The sequence below is a fragment of the Echinops telfairi genome, unplaced genomic scaffold (assembly GCF_000313985.2).
Source record: "Echinops telfairi isolate 266 unplaced genomic scaffold, ASM31398v2 ScPeMD7_18;HRSCAF=68, whole genome shotgun sequence".
NCBI lineage: Eukaryota > Metazoa > Chordata > Mammalia > Afrosoricida > Tenrecidae > Echinops > Echinops telfairi.
In genome coordinates this window covers 78,456,974-78,474,454 of record NW_022103915.1, presented here as the reverse complement: position 1 = coordinate 78,474,454, position 17,481 = coordinate 78,456,974, and the positions used below count along the sequence as shown (strand labels likewise).

The window sequence follows — 17,481 nt, the reverse complement described above, 5'->3', positions numbered from 1 at the left end:
TATACCCCAATATGAACCAAAAAGCCCCAAGTTAATACAGAATATGTTGAAAACCAGATCAGGCCTAATGAGCATCAACTGACAAAGCTTGAACCGTTCAAGTCAGGTTATCATTTCAATCTTCTAGCGTCATCTCTCCAACGCACTCTGTGGGTAACCAGTTTCCTCCCATCCCGCTCTCATGGAGAGAAGGGGATCACCAAGGCTTATTTCCTGCGTCGACCCCACAAATGGATCCTGGGCTCCTACTGTCATCCATAGCCTTCTGCAAACCAGCTTCTCACAATTTAGCCTGTGATACTATTCCCTCCTACGATTCACCTTTGGATTATATGATTTACAGTCCTTCGATCACTGATGTTGGTGTGCTGCTTCCATGTGGACTTCGTTGATATTTGACTTAGATGGCTGCTTGTTTGGAAACAAGCCTTTAAGACTCCAGACACTATTTTATCTAATTTCTCCACCACATTTGCTGTAGCACCCATATATGCTGTGTCCCCATCCTCAGGGTGAATATTGATCAGGGCCATGATGTAAGAACTAATTGTTCTTAAATTGGGGCTAAGATTTCCTTCAAGCTGAAAACCCATTTCTAGATCTATTTATTTGCCTTTGGCTTCCTTTCAAAACCTTCATGTTAACTTATGGTAGAGAGTCTTCTCGATCAGCCTCCTGGGACTTAAAGATCTTGTTAATATTTTTAAGGTCTTCTTAATATTGTTTTTGATTAGCCCTGGTACTAATTTTTAAGCCCTGTTGAGAGAGGGATATTAGGCCAATGTAGGCTAACTCCATACCGCTGTACCTGAATTGTTCCCTTGTACAGAAGACATCTTTTTGTGACTGAATGCTATTCATACAGACAATGGATGCTGGTTGATGGAAAATGTACAATAATATTCACTATGAATGTCAGTCACAGATTTGCTGAAATACGATATATCTTAATACAGCATATAGCACATTGATATTGCAAGATCATGATAGTCTGCCTACCAACAGTTTAACAATCTTGATACAATTTTTAGTCGTAAGTCCTCTGATTACAAGTGAGACTGAGGTAGAGTGCAGTACATCTTCAGTGCCCTGGAGATCCAGGATTCAGCGCCCCAGTGTTCCATGGCACCTGGCCTGGATCGCCAGGAAGCGCCAGAAGCCTGGGGCAATGTGGGCCATTTGGTGCATACCACCAGGACCAGTCCCCCTCCAGGATCCCCAAAAGTCATTCTTCCCCCCACCCGGAGGTCTGTGCTCCCACTTTTTCTACCAGTGGTCTCGCATTTGTGCCCCCTCCCCCCCTGATGCGTTTGCATGCTTTCCCTCTCCTAACTGGACCTTCCATCAGTATCCCTCATCTCTGATCGGGCTGTCTACCTGTCGGGGACCTCAGCACAGCTTTGCATGGTACGCACACACTAGGCAACATCCCCTTCCCCTCCATTGACCATTCGATCCCAACTGACATGAAGTGCCTTCTGGCAAAATGGCCTTCAAGATACATACCTAGAGAGGTGGTGTGTGGTTCATTAGCACAGGTCAGGCACTCTACCAGGTTGTCTGCCCACTACCCCAGCCCCCTGGCCAGCAGACCGGGTGCCCTGCAAGCCTGAGTTTGTGCCCGTCTGTTGCTTGTTCCTACAGCAGTGGACTCATATAGTATTTGTCCTTTTGTGATTGGCTAATTCCGCTCAGCATGATGCCTTCCAGATCCCTCCATGTCATGAGGTGTTCACTGTTTCATCACTGTTTTTCAGGGATGCATAGTATTCCTTTGTGTGTGTATACCAGCGTGTGTTTTGTTTTGTTTTAATCTAATCCTATACTGCTAGGAATTTAGGCTGCTTCCAACTTCTTGCTATTGTGAACTGTGCAGCAATGAACATGGTGAAGCACATGTCTGTTCATGATTGGTTTCTTATCTCCTTGGGGGATATGCCCAAGGTGGAGGGCTTTTTGTCTTCTTTATGTAATGCTGGATCTTCAGCTCCAAAATCAGAGTCTGGGAAATAGTACATGGGCTATAAATACTTGTGGAATACATGAAAAGGCTTATAAATGATCAAAGAACTTCAGATACTTTTTCATATCATTGTAAGATAAAACGTTTTATAGTCCTTGTGAGTGACAAGGGAGAAAGACGGAGCCTTCTACTCCCATGAAAGGGTTACAGTCCCAGAAATCCACGGGGCAGTTGCACCCCATCCTGTAGGGTCGCTGAGTTGGAATCTACTTGACAACAGTGGGTTTGTTGTGTTTGAATTTCTGAGAAAACACAAATTTAAAACTTTGTGGCCTGGTTTCAGGTCAGCTGAAATGTATCTTGACTTGGTAATTAAGTAGGCTTGTCCGGGGTGGGAAGTTCTCCCTAGTACGCGAGTACAAAGACTTTGAATAAGAAGGTCAGATATTTCTGAGGGCTCTGGGTTCTATTTTTCAGTGATCTAAAAGCCATTAGCCGTGTGCTTACTAATGGCCCCGTATCTCATTTGGAGCCCGGGGTGCAGTGGGTGAGTGGATTGGGAAGGCTAAGTAGTTTGAATGGCCACATGCCAGCTGAGGGCAGCAGAGAGCTACCTGAGAGAAAATCCACTGAGGAGAAAGCTAACAGCACCCAGCTGAGAAAAGGGTGCCAAACAAGGTCCACCTTGTGTGCTGCTAAAGGAGCGGGTCCTTCGGATAAAACCATCTACACAGGGTGGCCAGCAAAAATGGAGTTAAACAGAGTGATACATGAAGAGTCTCCGAGGTATTGGGAACAATCCAGACTCCTGCTCAGCACAGCACAGCTCCCAGGAGTCCTTGACTCAGTGATAAGCTCTCTCCAGGGTTTCTGAATCAAATCATGCCTTAGATTCCTTCAAATGCCAGCACCAACAAATGTCTTCTGAGTACATCCTTCCTGCAAAAAGAATAAAACGTTACATCAAGAGGCGAGAGCCATGCATGAATCAAGAGTAGCCAGCAGAGCCTCCACCATGTTCATGTTTACATAGAAGCCTCTGAAAGGTACGATTTCTCAAATGCATGCTGTGGCATCTTGGTGGGAATGAATGAACAGCATCACTTAGTAAACTCACTCCAGTATGACAGCTCCCACCCAGAAAACGACAGGAGTCTATTATAGCCTGTGCAAAACCAGGGTCCACATTCCTGTTCCCTAACTTCGTAGTGGTGTCACGTTGGGCAAGTGATTTAGCCTCTCTGGGGTCAGTTTCTTCCCTTCTAAAATAAAATCATACCCACTTCGATGATGTTGAAGGGAATTCAAGCTTGCACACATACCACACGCTCGCGTCTTGTACAGTTGTGTTCCTATATTAGCTATTTTTATTACTGGTCTGAGTAAAAGAAGAGAATCATGATAGATGGGTAAATCAGAAGGTCCCACTACAAGATCACAGAAACCTTTATTTGAAATATCAACATGTGAAGCTATCATTTCTCCACCTGTCCTCAGTACAGGTCTAGACACCTTTGTAGCCGATGGTTCTTCCATTCAGTAACCTTTCCCTGAAGAATCTTACGTTCTTCTGTGTATACCACCAAAAAAATGGAAGTTTAGGCAGCTTAGGGGGACTCAAGTTGTTGTTTCTTTTCAATGTTCCTTGAGTTTAGTGAACGAAAAGAATTCTGAAGGGGCAAGACCAGGGCTGGGGGTGGCCGAAGTAAGATGCCCCAGTGAATTCACCTGAGACAGCCCTTACAGAATGAGCAGATTCCTCAGTCAACAATCCTGGTGTTCTTTGGGTTTGGGTTTTGTCTTTTGACCAATACAACTTTCCATTTTCTTATGACTTTTTCCTAATAATCGCCCCATGATCGCCCTGTGTCCTGAGATTAAACTCTAGAAAGATGTCGTCTTTGGACTTTCCAAAACATTCACCACAACCTTCTGGGCTGACCTGCCTGTGTTGAGCTTCAGAGGGCCAGCAGATCCCTTTTAACTGGCATTTTTAGGGACCCAAAGAGACTAAGACAAGTACATTACACAAGAAACTGCCTGTCGCCGTGCACTGATTACAGAGACATGTTTAAACACATCTTGTTTGAAACGCATACATCGATGAACTGGAATCCCAGTATAATAATTTTTGACATCCTCATATGCAGGGAAAAACAGAAACATGTCTAAAATCCAGACCTTTGAAAAAATTCAGAAATTATTTTGGAATGAGCTCTGTTCCTTTCATCACGCCATGTCAGTATAACTATGATTCTCCTCAAACATGATTTCAGCCTCATTGGGGCCCATATATATTTGAATCGTGGAGCAAGATTTGCCTCCATGACAATCTTCTTCTCATTAAATATATAAAACCAGTGGGAATCATTTTGGGACAAATAGAATTTGGAGACATTTTATTACTGCCTTTGCCTTCTGAAGAAATTTATTCATAGGACCACTGAAGCAGGGAGGGAAAGTGAGCTATTTGCAGCCAGAATGCTCTGGCACGGGTTGCTAAATAAAATAATAATCATAAATAATAATCACCATGAAGACATGAGGACATGTTAGCAAAACTCAAATACAGCTGCCTCAGCTTTGTGTTCAGCGTAGTCCTGTTCCCACACTATGATTTTTCTGGATGGACAGCGCGGGAGAGCTGAATGCATGCCAAGGAATTTAGTACATGGTGACCAGAGAGCCTAAGCTTTCTGTTCATTTTTTAGCCATAAAGTGAGGGACATTAGTGGCACAGGGTGAAGATGAGAGCCCCGTCAATCCTAGGGAGCTACCTCACAGAGAATTGGTCATCATCCTGAAGAATGGCAGGTGACAGCAGAGGCATTGGAAGAGGGTATTCCCAAATGAAGACGGTGATTCCCGGGTTCACAGATCTTGTGAGTATTGAGGCACCGTCGAGGTTCACCCTCCTCGTTTTAGACAAGGAAAGAAACGCAGGTCCAGAAAAGTGGTGGAATGAACTCAAACGCTTCCAGGTGTCAAAGTTAGTAACATCCTTATCCTAGGCAAGCAATCAAAGGCTACCAATCTGGTTAGGCTAGATCATGCTAATCAGAGGCCAACTTTCATAATAATCAAACAAAATCGACTCCCTTTAAAGTTAACAAAACTTGAGTGTACATATGCTGAGTCATCCACAGCTTTGCTAATAAGAAATGAAGTGCCCCATGTTCCTTACACACCTGCTCTCCCCTCCCCTCCCCACAACACACACACACACACACACACACACACACACACTTTCACTCCCCGAAGTGTTAAATACCCAGCAAGTGCCCAGCCTGGTATTCTGAAAAGAGGTGGCTGTATCCACGTCCTGCCATTGCAAAGACTTCCTCTGCCCAAAGATTTCCTCCAAATCATCAGACTAGTCAAAAGAAGAGAGGATGCCACCCAGGGACGAGAGCGCATTTCTTTGAAATTCAAAATATTTTGAGAAAAGATCATATAAAGGACATAGATTCCATCATCACAATGAATGGAGTTATTGTTCATATGTTTCCCTGATAAGGACTGGACAGCAATCTTCATCAAATAGATAGCGTATCTATTTAATAGGTATTTAATACATACCAGAAATGTAATTTTTGTTCCCCCAGAGATCTCCATCTTTTCCAAAGCTGTTAAATATTAATGGAGAAGAATATTTTGGGATCACTTGGAAAAGGAAGCACACCTACAAATTATTTTTTACAATTAATCTCCTAACATGGGATTGGAAACATGGAAACATGCTGTTACAACAAGTATTTTTCTTGTGTGCAGTACAGATTTAGGTAGTTAAGCATATTTTCCTTTCCATGTAATACTACCATTAGGCGAAACTCATAAAAAAAACATCCTGTGGTGTTTCAGTAGTACCGTTTTCCAGGAGGACTATCAAGACTTGCTAAAACAACAGGGATGGTTCTTGTCACTTCCGAAAAATCCCTCCTTAGAAAACGGTCGCACCTTCATCGCTACGATTGAGCACCATGACCACTAGATGTCGCTGCTGCCGTTTGAATGAGATTTCTTCCCTGCCCTCCAAAGGGGAGGGGGGGGAAAACCTAAAGATGCTTAGAATAATAATAATAATTATTATTATTATTATTATTATTATTGCTATCATTGTGGGGATTTGGGGTGATGAAAGTTATTAATGAATGCAGTTGATTTATGTTTCATTTGAAGGAAGAACTGAAAATGTGAAGGGATTTGCCTAAGGTAGGGGAGTGGTAGTGTTTCTAACCCAGAGCTGAAAAACAGTTCTCAATGTGTGCACTTCATTAGCTTGTAAATAGTAAAAACTGCTCCGGGTGTGAACAGTGTAGACAATCATATTTGGTTGGGTTTTTTTTTAAGCCCTCTAAAAACTATGCATTACACACAAGTTCTTTTCCATTTACTTTCTCTCTGGTGGCCTGCTCAGAAACTGGACACATAGGAATCGTGAGGACACAAGGCTGTTGCGGGCCGCGCTCGAGCCAGCAAAGGGTCCTGACGGCAGACCATCGTGGAAAACCAGACTTTCCTCTGGAGAGGTTCTCCCATAGGCGAGGATGCCAGCAAGGCTGGGGGAGAGCCTCTTCTGCAAAGTTCTCCAACTCCACTGCCCGAAACCCACCGCGCACCCACAGATGGGGCGCGCCTGCCAGCGCAGACAGCTTCTCCTGTGCCACATCCCTGCGACCAACAGGAATGCCGGGGAGTGTGCTGGGGAGGTTGAGGCTCAGTCCTGGCACAGACGAAGGGGAGGCGAGAGGAAAGCCCAGGGCCCAGAAGGAAGGTTGGAGGCCAGTTCGCTCAGCGTCCAGGGCTGTCGCTTCCAGATGTTCCTGCTGACAAAGGAAAACCCCCAATCGGCCTCCCAGTCCCCACAGCCCCCTCCCTGGGGCCCGGAGAAAGACTACCAGGCGGCTTTCACACACTTGCGTTGGACACCTTAGGCAGCTCCCCCTCCGGAGCAGCAGTGGCGGGGGTGGGGGTGGGGGTGGGGGGGGGGGGGGACAAGAGGGGAAGGGACTGCGTGCCGGGTGGAGACAGACAGGGAAAGGAGCCAGCAGCGTGGCGCTAAGCGGGCCGCATTAGCAGCCTGCACACGTAGGGGCAGGCCAACAGCGCCCGCGGGGAGAGGCTGCCCGACCCGCCAGTGGCCCGGGGAAGAGCTAATTTTGCAGAAAACATCCTCCGGGGGACTTCAGCCCCGGGGACATGGGAGGGCGGGAGTTTGAGACCGGCCTCGCTCTGGAGGGGAGGCGTCTCCGGGCACCTCGGGTTTCTAGGCCTCATGAGGAAGTTCAATACACGTTTCTTTGCTGACCCCCTTAAAATAATATCTACAGCAGGGGAGCGGGCGGGGTTGGGGGGGGGCGGTCGATTCCAGCTCTTCGTGATGCCCTTAGAGGACCAAGTGGGCAAACCTGCCCCATAGGTTGGTCTGGCTGCAGTCGGCTGCAGGTTCCGGTTCAGCCAGAGCAGGTCCAACCACCCCAGCAGCCAGTGCCAAACAGCTGCGCCACCAGGCCTCCTACTCCAGGGAGGGCATCCTTGCACTCAGATCACCCGTGAGAGGGAAAAGATCTCTCTCTCCCCCACCCCTTCGGATGCCTCCTACAAACTGAGATGTGGAGGCCAGGCCAATAAAGAAGTTCTGAAACTCAGCCTAAAACCATGGCCAAGTCCAGGGCCGCCGCCAGGCCAGCCACATCTTTTCCCCTCGACGAGCGAGCGAGCTAGAAGGAGCTGCAGAGCCGCCGACGGAAGAGGAGGGGACAGGAACGAGGGCAGAAGTCAAAGCGAGCGCCGGAGAGTGGCGCGGGGACCAAAAGGGCGGGTGGGGAGGGAGGAGGGCGGGCGGGAAGGGGCCTCAGGCGACTTGAAGGGCAGGGGTCTCGGCCCGGCGGAGCTGGTGGCGGTGGCGCGGACGGAGGGAAGTCATGGGGCTGACCGCCTTCTACCCACCCAGTCTGCCGGGCATGTCGGAACCCGGGGCGGGCGGGCCAGGGCCGTGACCGAGGGCCGGGCGGCTCTCACTGGGCGGCCCCGCCTGCACCCTCCTGGGGCCGTCCTTTCGCCTAGACGCGCTTCGGAGCCTTCGGGCGCCCAGGGCACCGAGGTCGGTGCTGACGCTGGGCCGCTGGTTCGATCCGCTGACCCAGTGTCTCCAGGCACTGCCTCAGCGGCCTCACGAGCTGCGGAAGGGTCAGGAACAGCAGGGGTCAGCGGGACGGCCTGGGGCTTCCCGGGGGTCGGTCTGGCGGGGGCCGGGAGCGGGGAGGGGGGGTACGCTTCCTGGCCCCTCCTTGACCGGCGTTCACGCAGAACGTCAAGTGTTCCGCGTGGGAAATCCCCAGCGTCCCGGGGCTCCGATGGAGAGCAAGTCGGCGGTCAGATCTTCCCGGGGGGCGCGGGGCGGGCGCGGGGAAGGCAGAGTGCCCGCCGTGCGCCCCGGCGGGCGAGGGCCCCTGCGACGTTTTCCTATGCAAAGCCCTCAAGCACCCCGTAGGACTGGGGGAACTCGAGGCGCCCCGAGTACAGGCTGCCCGGGCTCAATTGTGGACCCAAATGGAGGGAACTTCCGGACCCCAGCAGCCCTTGACCGGCCCCGGCACGCGCTTCCGCGCGTCCGCGGACATCCCCGCGCCGCCGAGCCTCGGCGCCTGTCAATGGCGGAGGAGAAGACGCGCACCGAGCAATTACGAAGAAAATATTGTGACGGTGTTGTGGGGCGGAAGGTGACGTGAGGGGGTGGGTGGGGGAGTTATTTGGAGAGCAATTTGCGAAGGAATATTAACTTTGATTCCCGAGGTCACCGCCGGCAGAGGAGCGGCAGCGGGTGAGCTGCCTCGTTCCTCCTCTAGGTGGCGGAGTTTGGTCCCGAACGACCGCTCAGAACGGCTGACTTCCAACCCAGGAGCCAGGCTTCTTGCTGGTTAAAAATAATAATAATATAGAGGTGTGGGTATGGTGGGGTTTTTTTCCCTTTTGGATATTTATTTATTGCAGCGAAAAGTCATTGATTTTCCTAAGCAAACTGTGTTTTCTCCTTCACTTGGTGGAAAATAAAAACTGTTTGAATAAATAAGTTATTTCTGAACATTTTGTTGTCAGAGTGTTAAATGTTCCCGTCATTTTTATTCAAACACTAACATGATTACAGCCAATTATATATTCACCAGTGTTCTTTATTTTAGAGTAATTGTACTTGTCACTAATAAAACAGAGGCATAATGGATCGCTACTGTTCTGGATTTTCAAGCAATTTTGTATAATTTGATTGAATTATACATTTATCTGCTATTTTTTTATTTTTATATTTGGGGATCCTATTTTCTTGAAAATTGCAGCTCTGTGCTTGTTTTGTTGTTTCACCAGTAACGTACACTCCAGTAACACTGATAAATAGAAAGAGTCCCTTTGAAATGTCGAAAATCAGCTGTTTCTGTGCCCACCCACCTCCAGCCCCTCCCTGCACTTCCAGGAAGGGAAGACCTGAACTCTGCGCTCCAGAACGTCTGAGGCCAGGCTTCCAGGAAGGTCCAGTGCCAAGATAAACCCCCACTGCCCCCAAAGACAGCCACCTCCCGCCTCCTGCACGGAGTCTTTGGGGCTTTGTCTCTTGCCTGTAATGATACTGTCGGGTGTCTGGGGCTTCAAACATGCCAAGGCAAGCCGACCATGCGCTCAGTTCCTGAGCAATATGTATCTAGGGAAAGAGTATACACAAAGCAGCGAAAGATAAACTGTATATATTACTTCAATTACGCAAGCCCAAATGCCCTGCCACCCCCACCCCTCCAGCCCCTCTCCAAATTTCAACAGTTACCTTGGCTTGCCTGTGTTCCTTCTTAGGACCAGATCTTAGTAGAGAACTGAGACCAATGGTTTCTCCCTTTTTTATACCAATGGAAAGGTACCATTGAGAAGAAGAGACTTAGAGCGATCAGTGTTCATTTCAGAACAAATCAAGAAATCAACGTCGCAGCAAATAGATCGGGAGGTAGGGTTTTCGGGGACCGAGCGCAACGGTAGGCCCACGCGGGGCAGTTCTTTTCCCAGTAAACTCAGCAGTTCCTAGGACACGGCTCCAACGCCCCACTAGGAGCTGCAGCTGCGATAGGGAGCCAAAGGCTCTGACAAGTGGCTTGAGTATGACCCAATATTTATCAATAACAACAACAAAATCAAGTGAAACCAAGGGGGTGGGGGGCAGAGTGAGCAGCTTCTAAAGCCCTGGCGTGGATACACACGTGGGCGAAGAAAGTCGCTGGAGAGGAGTTGGCTCCATTTGTCGACCCTGGGGAGCGATCCTGGGGCAAAATCCAATGCTAATTGATCCCAACCAGTCACACTATCGGCTGAATTTTTTTTTTTAAGGACAAAGACTAAGGATTGTGTGCTAAAGATACTGTAAGCATTTCTCTCCCACAAGTAAACTGGGAGCAATCCCTAGCACACGCATGCATGTAAATAGGGAGAGTGAATTTCTTCTAATCAGAAAAATAGTCATTCGTGTCCTATTCCACGCTTCTTTAAGATCTAGTGCCTCTCACCCCCAGGTGGTTTGGTTGCCGACAGGACAGGGACTTCATTAAGGAAAGCCTGGGCCCCTTCGGTGACAGTCACCTCCCCCCCACCCCTAATCCTTTCTCTTGTCTTTTCCGATGTTTAGCAAGTGTCACCGCGGGCCAGTGGGGCAGCCGGGCCGCTTCGGAGGGAGACAGAGCGGCCACCTCCCGCCCGCCCCTCGGCCGCGCGGGAGAAGGACGCCGCCTTCCGAGTTCCTCTGGCTGGTACCATCATCTCTCTCATCTACCAAATTCACTCTCCGGACCAAAAGAAGAGGGTGCGAGGGGTAAAAACAAATAAACAAACAAACAGAAAAAGGAATCTCTGCGGTGCGATTCATAGTTCACGCGGTCCGGAGGCCAAGTCCGGACCCGTGCGTTCTTCGGAAGCATTCCTCTCTCTCCCGCGAGCCTGGAGACAAGCCCCAAACGCAAATGCTAAAATGGGGACGCAACGATCGACTTTGGAAGGACTGTCTGAAGAAGGAACGTGACCCCGCCTCTGCTGTTGGCGATTCTGAAAAACGGGGGAGTCGGGTGGGTTTGCTGTCGGACAACAAGGGCCTGCGCTCCGGCGGCGCTTCTCGCTGGCGCTCGCCCTGCCAGCTCCTGTCCCCCGCTCGCGCGCCTCCGGCCCAGAGCCCAGAGAGGCCGGCGGAGGACAGTGCCCCGCAGGCCTCATCACCTCCTTACACGCACTGGAATATTCCAGTTAACTTCTCCTGCGCGCAGCCTAGCCGCTCACCAACGCTGAGCTGCGCTTTATGCCAGTGCCAGCTCAAAGCCTGGACCTGGCGCCTATTATTTCCCGGTTCGCAGCGGCAGGCGACCTCTTAGCCCAAAAATATTGATCTGTGTGCGTGCTTTCGCTCTGATGGGCAAACATGAGACATCTAGGCTGAAGGAGGGAAGTGTGGAAATGAAACCTCAAAGCCAGGCCTCAGGCTTGACGGTGCTCCACCCGCGCCAGTGACAAAGGCGTTTGTGGAGAGCGCGCGCGTGTGTCTGCGCGCCTGTATGTGTGCGCGCGGGCGCGGGCGCGCGGTGGGGAAACGGCGCGCAGGTTGAGTAGGCTGCTCGCTGACCCTGGCCACCCGGCACCGCCACCGTCACTGAAGGGGTGGGAGAGAGGAGGGAGGAGAGCAGGATAGTTTGGGAAACACTGCTCCCACAGATTTTTCACTGCATCACGTTGGGGGAAGAAAATCCTACGAGGCTCCGAGGGAGCTATAGAGTAAGGAGGCAAGTGGGAGGAAGATGGAGCCAAGAGGTGGGAACTGGCCGATTGATGGGTTTATCCTCTGGAGTTTTGAGAGAGAAAGCTGCCTGACATCTTTGTTCCGCAGAATTGCCTTTCTCTCCCAGGACTTTGCCTTGCAAAGGAGGATGGAGGGCTGTGCTCTGTCAAGTCTTCTGGCTCCTTCACTCACTGATGCCACCTTCTCTCCAGGTTCCTGCTTCGATCAGGGGATGGGAGAATTTCCTAAAACATGCTCGCTCCCCAAGCTCATAGATGGCACGTTGGGTGTTCCGGAGCCTTCCTGTACTTCCCGCTTTTGAGAGGGAGCCTGGCTCAAACCTGGTCCTCCGTCGCCTAATGGTTGTGACTGAGTGACACTATTCTGGCTTTTTCTCCCGGTAGAGTTTGGTGGGTCATTTGCATCCTTGTTTTTAAAAAAGAGGGGATTTGATGCCCCTCATTCTCCAGAGGGTTTTAGAACCCTTCCCAAAGTTGATTGATTATTCAGGTTCCCACTGGATACCAAGTAGAAGCTCCCATTAATTCAGGAGAACAATGATGGGGTGGTTAATAACTTGGACACTTGGGCACCTTTGGACATGTAAGCATTTCCCCCCAGTCTGATATATATATAAATATATTTGTTAGCCCCTGATTTTTCTCCCTCAAGACTCCATTAACAGAAAATCCAAAAAGCAGTTTCTTATATGCTGGCATCTGCCATGTCTCACTTCTTCATTTTAGATATAGACTGGGAGCAGGGGTTGTAAGTAAAATAAGCATGGTTTACTTGGAGTGGAAACACATGAAACTGTTCACTACAGACTAATAAATAAGTACAAGTAAGCGGGTGCTTGTGTTGCTTACTGGCCACCCCCATCCCTGTCAGCAATTGCACATTTGAAGAGGGCTTGATTCTGTAGGAAGGTGCTCTGGGCTTGGAAGAGACAGATGCCAGCCATATGTAGAAGCAGAGTCTTTGGTGGAGTGGAAAAAATGGAAATTGTTCTCCACAGATTGGTGAGTAAGCCCAAGTAAGATGTGCTTGCCTTGTCTATTCGTAATCCACCCTGACTGGAAGGTTAAAGCAAGACACCAGTGATGGCTTTGGGTCACTCTCCTTCACCACTAATCGCCCAACTCTTAGTTGCTTAGGCTTTTCCTGCGAAGGGTGGACAGCACTGTTTCTTTGGGCAACTAGAGGAAATTTAGAAACCTGTCCCTCTGTGTACATTTGCCTGGACCGCATGGGAATTTCTCCCAAATAAATCCAGTCAAGAAATGAAGCTAGCCAACCCTCACACTATCAGGGGCTTCAGCAATTCTTCCACTCTTGAAGTCCCTGCGCCTGGCTTTCCGCAGAGTAACCCTGTAGTGAAGAAGCCTCTCCCAGGTCTAGGTGGTTGCAGGCCAATTTCCTTGGTTCCTGTGAACTTGCTTACAGGAAGCTTGGGACCCCTGACAGTCATCCCAGAGACCTGCCTAGGTAGCCCTAGGGCTCTCTCTCTCTGTGGACCTTTGCTTTTTACATTGGACTTTCTTGTTTCAGAAGTGGTTTCCAGCTTATACAAGCTAAACATTTCGACTCTCAAATACAAGGCTCTCCCATAGTTTTTTTTTCACCCCCCGGAGGTTCTCAAGCAAAATTGCCAGTGCCACAATGTTATGATGGAAGGATGCTGAAATGACAGGCCTAGTAGACGCTTGTCTTAATCATCGGCTTCTTAATTTAGTTTTAGTGCAGGGGTGTGTGTGTGTGTGTGTGTGTGTGCGCGCGCGCGCATGCACCACTCCTATATGCGTGTGTCTGTGTATACACTCACCTACAATTGTGCGCGCCCCCGGGAGGCTGAGGGTGTGCATGCTCACTCTGAAAGCAGTTGCTGACAACCTGCAGCTCCCTAATGAGTGACAAGGCTGGGCTGCTGCAGAAAAGTAACACTTCCCTGGTGTGAAGACCTCTTACTGGGAAGTTTAGTTCACTACTGTTCTCGCAAACCTAATCGTATAACCTGTAACCAAAACCCACAGAACAAGGATACAACACGCTAAAGAGTAACTTCTAATCACTAAATGTTAGCACCAGTACCTGCTGCTAAGAAGGGATTACAAATGAGATGGCTAGAGCGAGGGCAGACCTTGCTCTTCACAGGATTTCTTGAGAAAATGCCTGCATCTCTTGGCCAGAGTTCCTCTCACTCTCCAAAGCCTGGGGTCAGGGACTCCCCATACATCTCCAGGAAGAGAGCTTTAGCCGGTTTGGTGCTGGGCCCTGCTCCAAGGACATGCTGTCCCAGGAACTGATGGCAAGAGTGAATTTTAGGTAAATATGGCCTGTCCTCCTTTAACTCACAGGTGACAAGGACAAAGATGTGAAGTACACACCAGAAGCCAGGGCTAGCCTCTCAGGAAGACTTAACATAACACTGCCAACTGGCAAAAAACGAAATGTGTGGCTTCAGCCTTGGATGCTGTGGAGCCTGCATTGTTAATTAATACTGGAGATAAATCATCTCATTTATTTCACAATTTTTCCATTTCAACTGCTCACTCTTTATAAAATAGTCTGTCCTTTCATTGGGGAGGCGGGTGAAGGAAAGGAGAGAATCTCAGAGAATAATTTGCTGCTATATCAGAGAATTGTCTTTACTCTGACTTTTGCTTTGATTCGTTAAAAGTACCCATTTGTAGATGTGTGAAAATGATCAAGGTTGAATTGCTCATGAACAACGCCAAAATTTTTTTAAAAGAATGAAAAAGAATTTGTTTCAGGTCTGAATGCCCTCCATCTTCTGGAAGTACTCAGAGACTGTGCTTAAGCTCAGCTGGAGTAAGGGCTTCCTGTGTTTAGGAAAGAGGCCCAAGTTGGATATGGGCAGGCCTTCAAATCCAATTTGTACCCAAATTGGCTGGTAGGATGTACAAAGCCCTGTCCAGGGACTTTCAACTTGCACAATACTCTGTCCAAGAACTCCCTCCCCTCCCCCATTTTAGCTAGTTGCAGTTCTCAAAAGAGGCCACTGCTTATACAAATGTGGGCCCATGAGTGAACAGTGCATCTTTTGGTGAGCAAATATATATATATACACATATACATATTTACCAAAAGATATTATATATACACATATACATATACATATTTACCAAAAGATATTGTATATATATTCATGCTATCTCCATATAAAATGCAATTAAATTTGAGAAATTCAAACATTCTCCACTGAAAGTTGTAAATTACTTTTCTGGTTTTAATATGGTGATATTAATGTATATATTTCTTATTGCTACATAAATGTCCTACTTGATAGACTTTCATTATTGCAATCCTTAAACTATTACATTGTCTTCTTAATTTGCATGCAAAACGTTTTCCCAGTTAATATAAGCTCCTGGTGCATAAAATCAGATTATTACAGCTCTCATTAACAGATTCTGGTTTTTGCTATCTGAAAGTAAACAGAAAAAAAACCCTTATTTTCACCTGCTAAAATTTTATGCAGGATTACAAAACAATGCACACTCAGCTTTGACCCTAGAAACACCTTAAAACATTAAAAATTCATCAGTCAGTGAGGGTGTTGTATTCAAGGAACGCTCCTCCAGTTTGCTGCTGAGCCTGGATTTGAATAAAATGCCCCATGTTAACAAACAATACCCACGTTTGGCACTTTGTGTATTAAATTGATCAAACAGATTTTAGGAGGCACAATGCACAATTTGTACAGACCTGATTGAGTTAATATAATATCAGCAAATTTTACATCGAAATGATTCTGTTTCTTTTCTTTGTGTTTAAAACCAGCACAGATTACAAATTTTAATGATCTGAAAATGTTTGGTATACAAAATCATGCTTATTTCAGTATTAGCAAAAACACAAGAAATTTTTCAACACAAACACCCAGCTGTGTCTATTTTAAAAGCAGTTCAATGACAGCTTGCACTTATGAGCATGCAATCAGCTAATTTCGCTTTTTTTTTCCTTCTGTGTTAATCAACACTTTCCTTCCTGCATATCAGAGTACAAATAGTATAGTTACTCCACATCAGTAAATGTTTACGTAACCTGTCCTTTCCCAAGAATCCGGTTACACCGAATCATTTCACGCTAGACCGACTACGAAAACGCACCGGGCTGTCCACCTCAGAGGGAGCCCTGAGTGCCATTATAAGTGATGGTGAGAAGGGGGGATCTGGGGGGTGAGGCGGGGAGGAGTAGGTGGAGGAACGAGGGAGAGGGAGAGGAATGGAGGGAGGGAGGGTGGGTGGCTCAGGGAGGGTGGGGGGAAGGAGGGAGAAAAAGGGGAAGAGGAGGGAGGGAGGGAAGGGTTGAGGAAAGTAGGAGAAGCAAGCCGAGGAGGGGAGAAGAGTGGGAGGAGAACTCTACAGGAAGAGGAAGGCCCCAACATCTCCCCTGCCCTTTGGCTCTCGGGGCTGGGTTCGAATTTCCCAACTTGGGATCAATGTTTGTGGCCTTGTCGTGATCACCCTTGAATGTTAGAACCCTGGAATACTTCCATATGTAAAATATAGCTGTTTTACGTTGAAAAAAATATGCTGATATTTGGAAATTATGTACAGACAGTGGAAGATTATTTGAATTTAGCCCAATATTCAAAGGTCTTTTATGACATTCCTAACACATAGATATTTAAAAATCACTGGCCATTTTGTAAATGTCTATTATTCCTTCTAGAGTTGATTGACATTCTTTCTTCTCTCTCACTCTCAGAGTATGATGGTGTGGGGGTGGGCAGAGTAGAATAACCCCTCCAGTTAACCTCACCTGCATCCCCAGTTCATTTCATTGTAAACATCACGCATAGCCACCATTCTAGTTTTCTTAAATGCCGTATCTGCCAGATAATTTAACTGCGAAATTACCTGACAGAGTAGGGGAAACGGTGTTCGCTTAAGCTTCTGCTCCACCTGCCCCTCCTCTTGGGCTAGACCCTGGGTAAAATGTGGCGTGTTCCCTGTTCACGGAGATGAAACAGTCTTTGATCAGTGTGCTCCTCAACAGATTCCAATCCCTGGGAAATGCTGGGCCTTAGCCCTGCCCCTGGCCACGGGATCCCTTTAAAGCCCCCGAATCGCAATCTCCGCAGTCACTACAGCATTCGCATTCGACCAAACCTTGCCAGCCCCACTGCCCAGGAAGCTGGGACTGTGGGACGTGCCCTCTGTTTCCGCGGCTTGGAGGGGCCCTCCATCCACACTGGGGCGAGAGGCTGGTTTCAGGAGGAGGTTAATTTCAGGACTGTTGAGGCCCCGCGCAAAATCGACGCATTCGAGAAACGGGAAGGCAAAAATAAAACGAAAAGGAGGGAGTGGAAAACAGGAAGGCTTTGAAACAAAACAAAAAGGAAAGAAACAGACGCCCACCCCTATATCCCTTCCTATGTCAACAAGCAAAAAGAAAACGTATCCCCAGTGATCAGCTCGAGGCTGCTCGCTTCCAATTTGGATTAGAAGCAGGGAAGCAGCAGCCGCGCGAGGAAAACGACAGCAAGTCACCCCACGCGTGAGTGGCGACGGTCTGCAGCCGAAGAGGAAGGGAAGACACAGAGATCGAGCATGTGTTACCTGGTTTATTTCGAGAGTGTTTGGTTTTGTTTTCTTTCTGGGCACCCCTCATTGGGGAAGGGCATCCGAGGCTCCCACCACTGAGCCGCCCCCGCCCGCCCAGCGCCGAAGCTGCGACCGCTCGGAGCCCCAGGCCC

At 48.3% G+C, this 17,481-nt stretch overlaps 1 protein-coding gene across 1 annotated transcript in view; it reads left to right on the top strand.

Annotated features, from left to right (window-relative positions):
* The first annotated feature begins 17,335 nt into the window (after window positions 1-17,335).
* Window positions 17,336-17,481, top strand: part of FOXG1 (forkhead box G1) — a 3,184-nt gene continuing 3,038 nt past the window's right edge. The window contains exon 1 of the mRNA XM_045287653.1: window positions 17,336-17,362. Coding sequence (XP_045143588.1) covers window positions 17,336-17,362 — 27 coding nt within the window. The remainder of the gene's footprint in view (window positions 17,363-17,481) is intronic.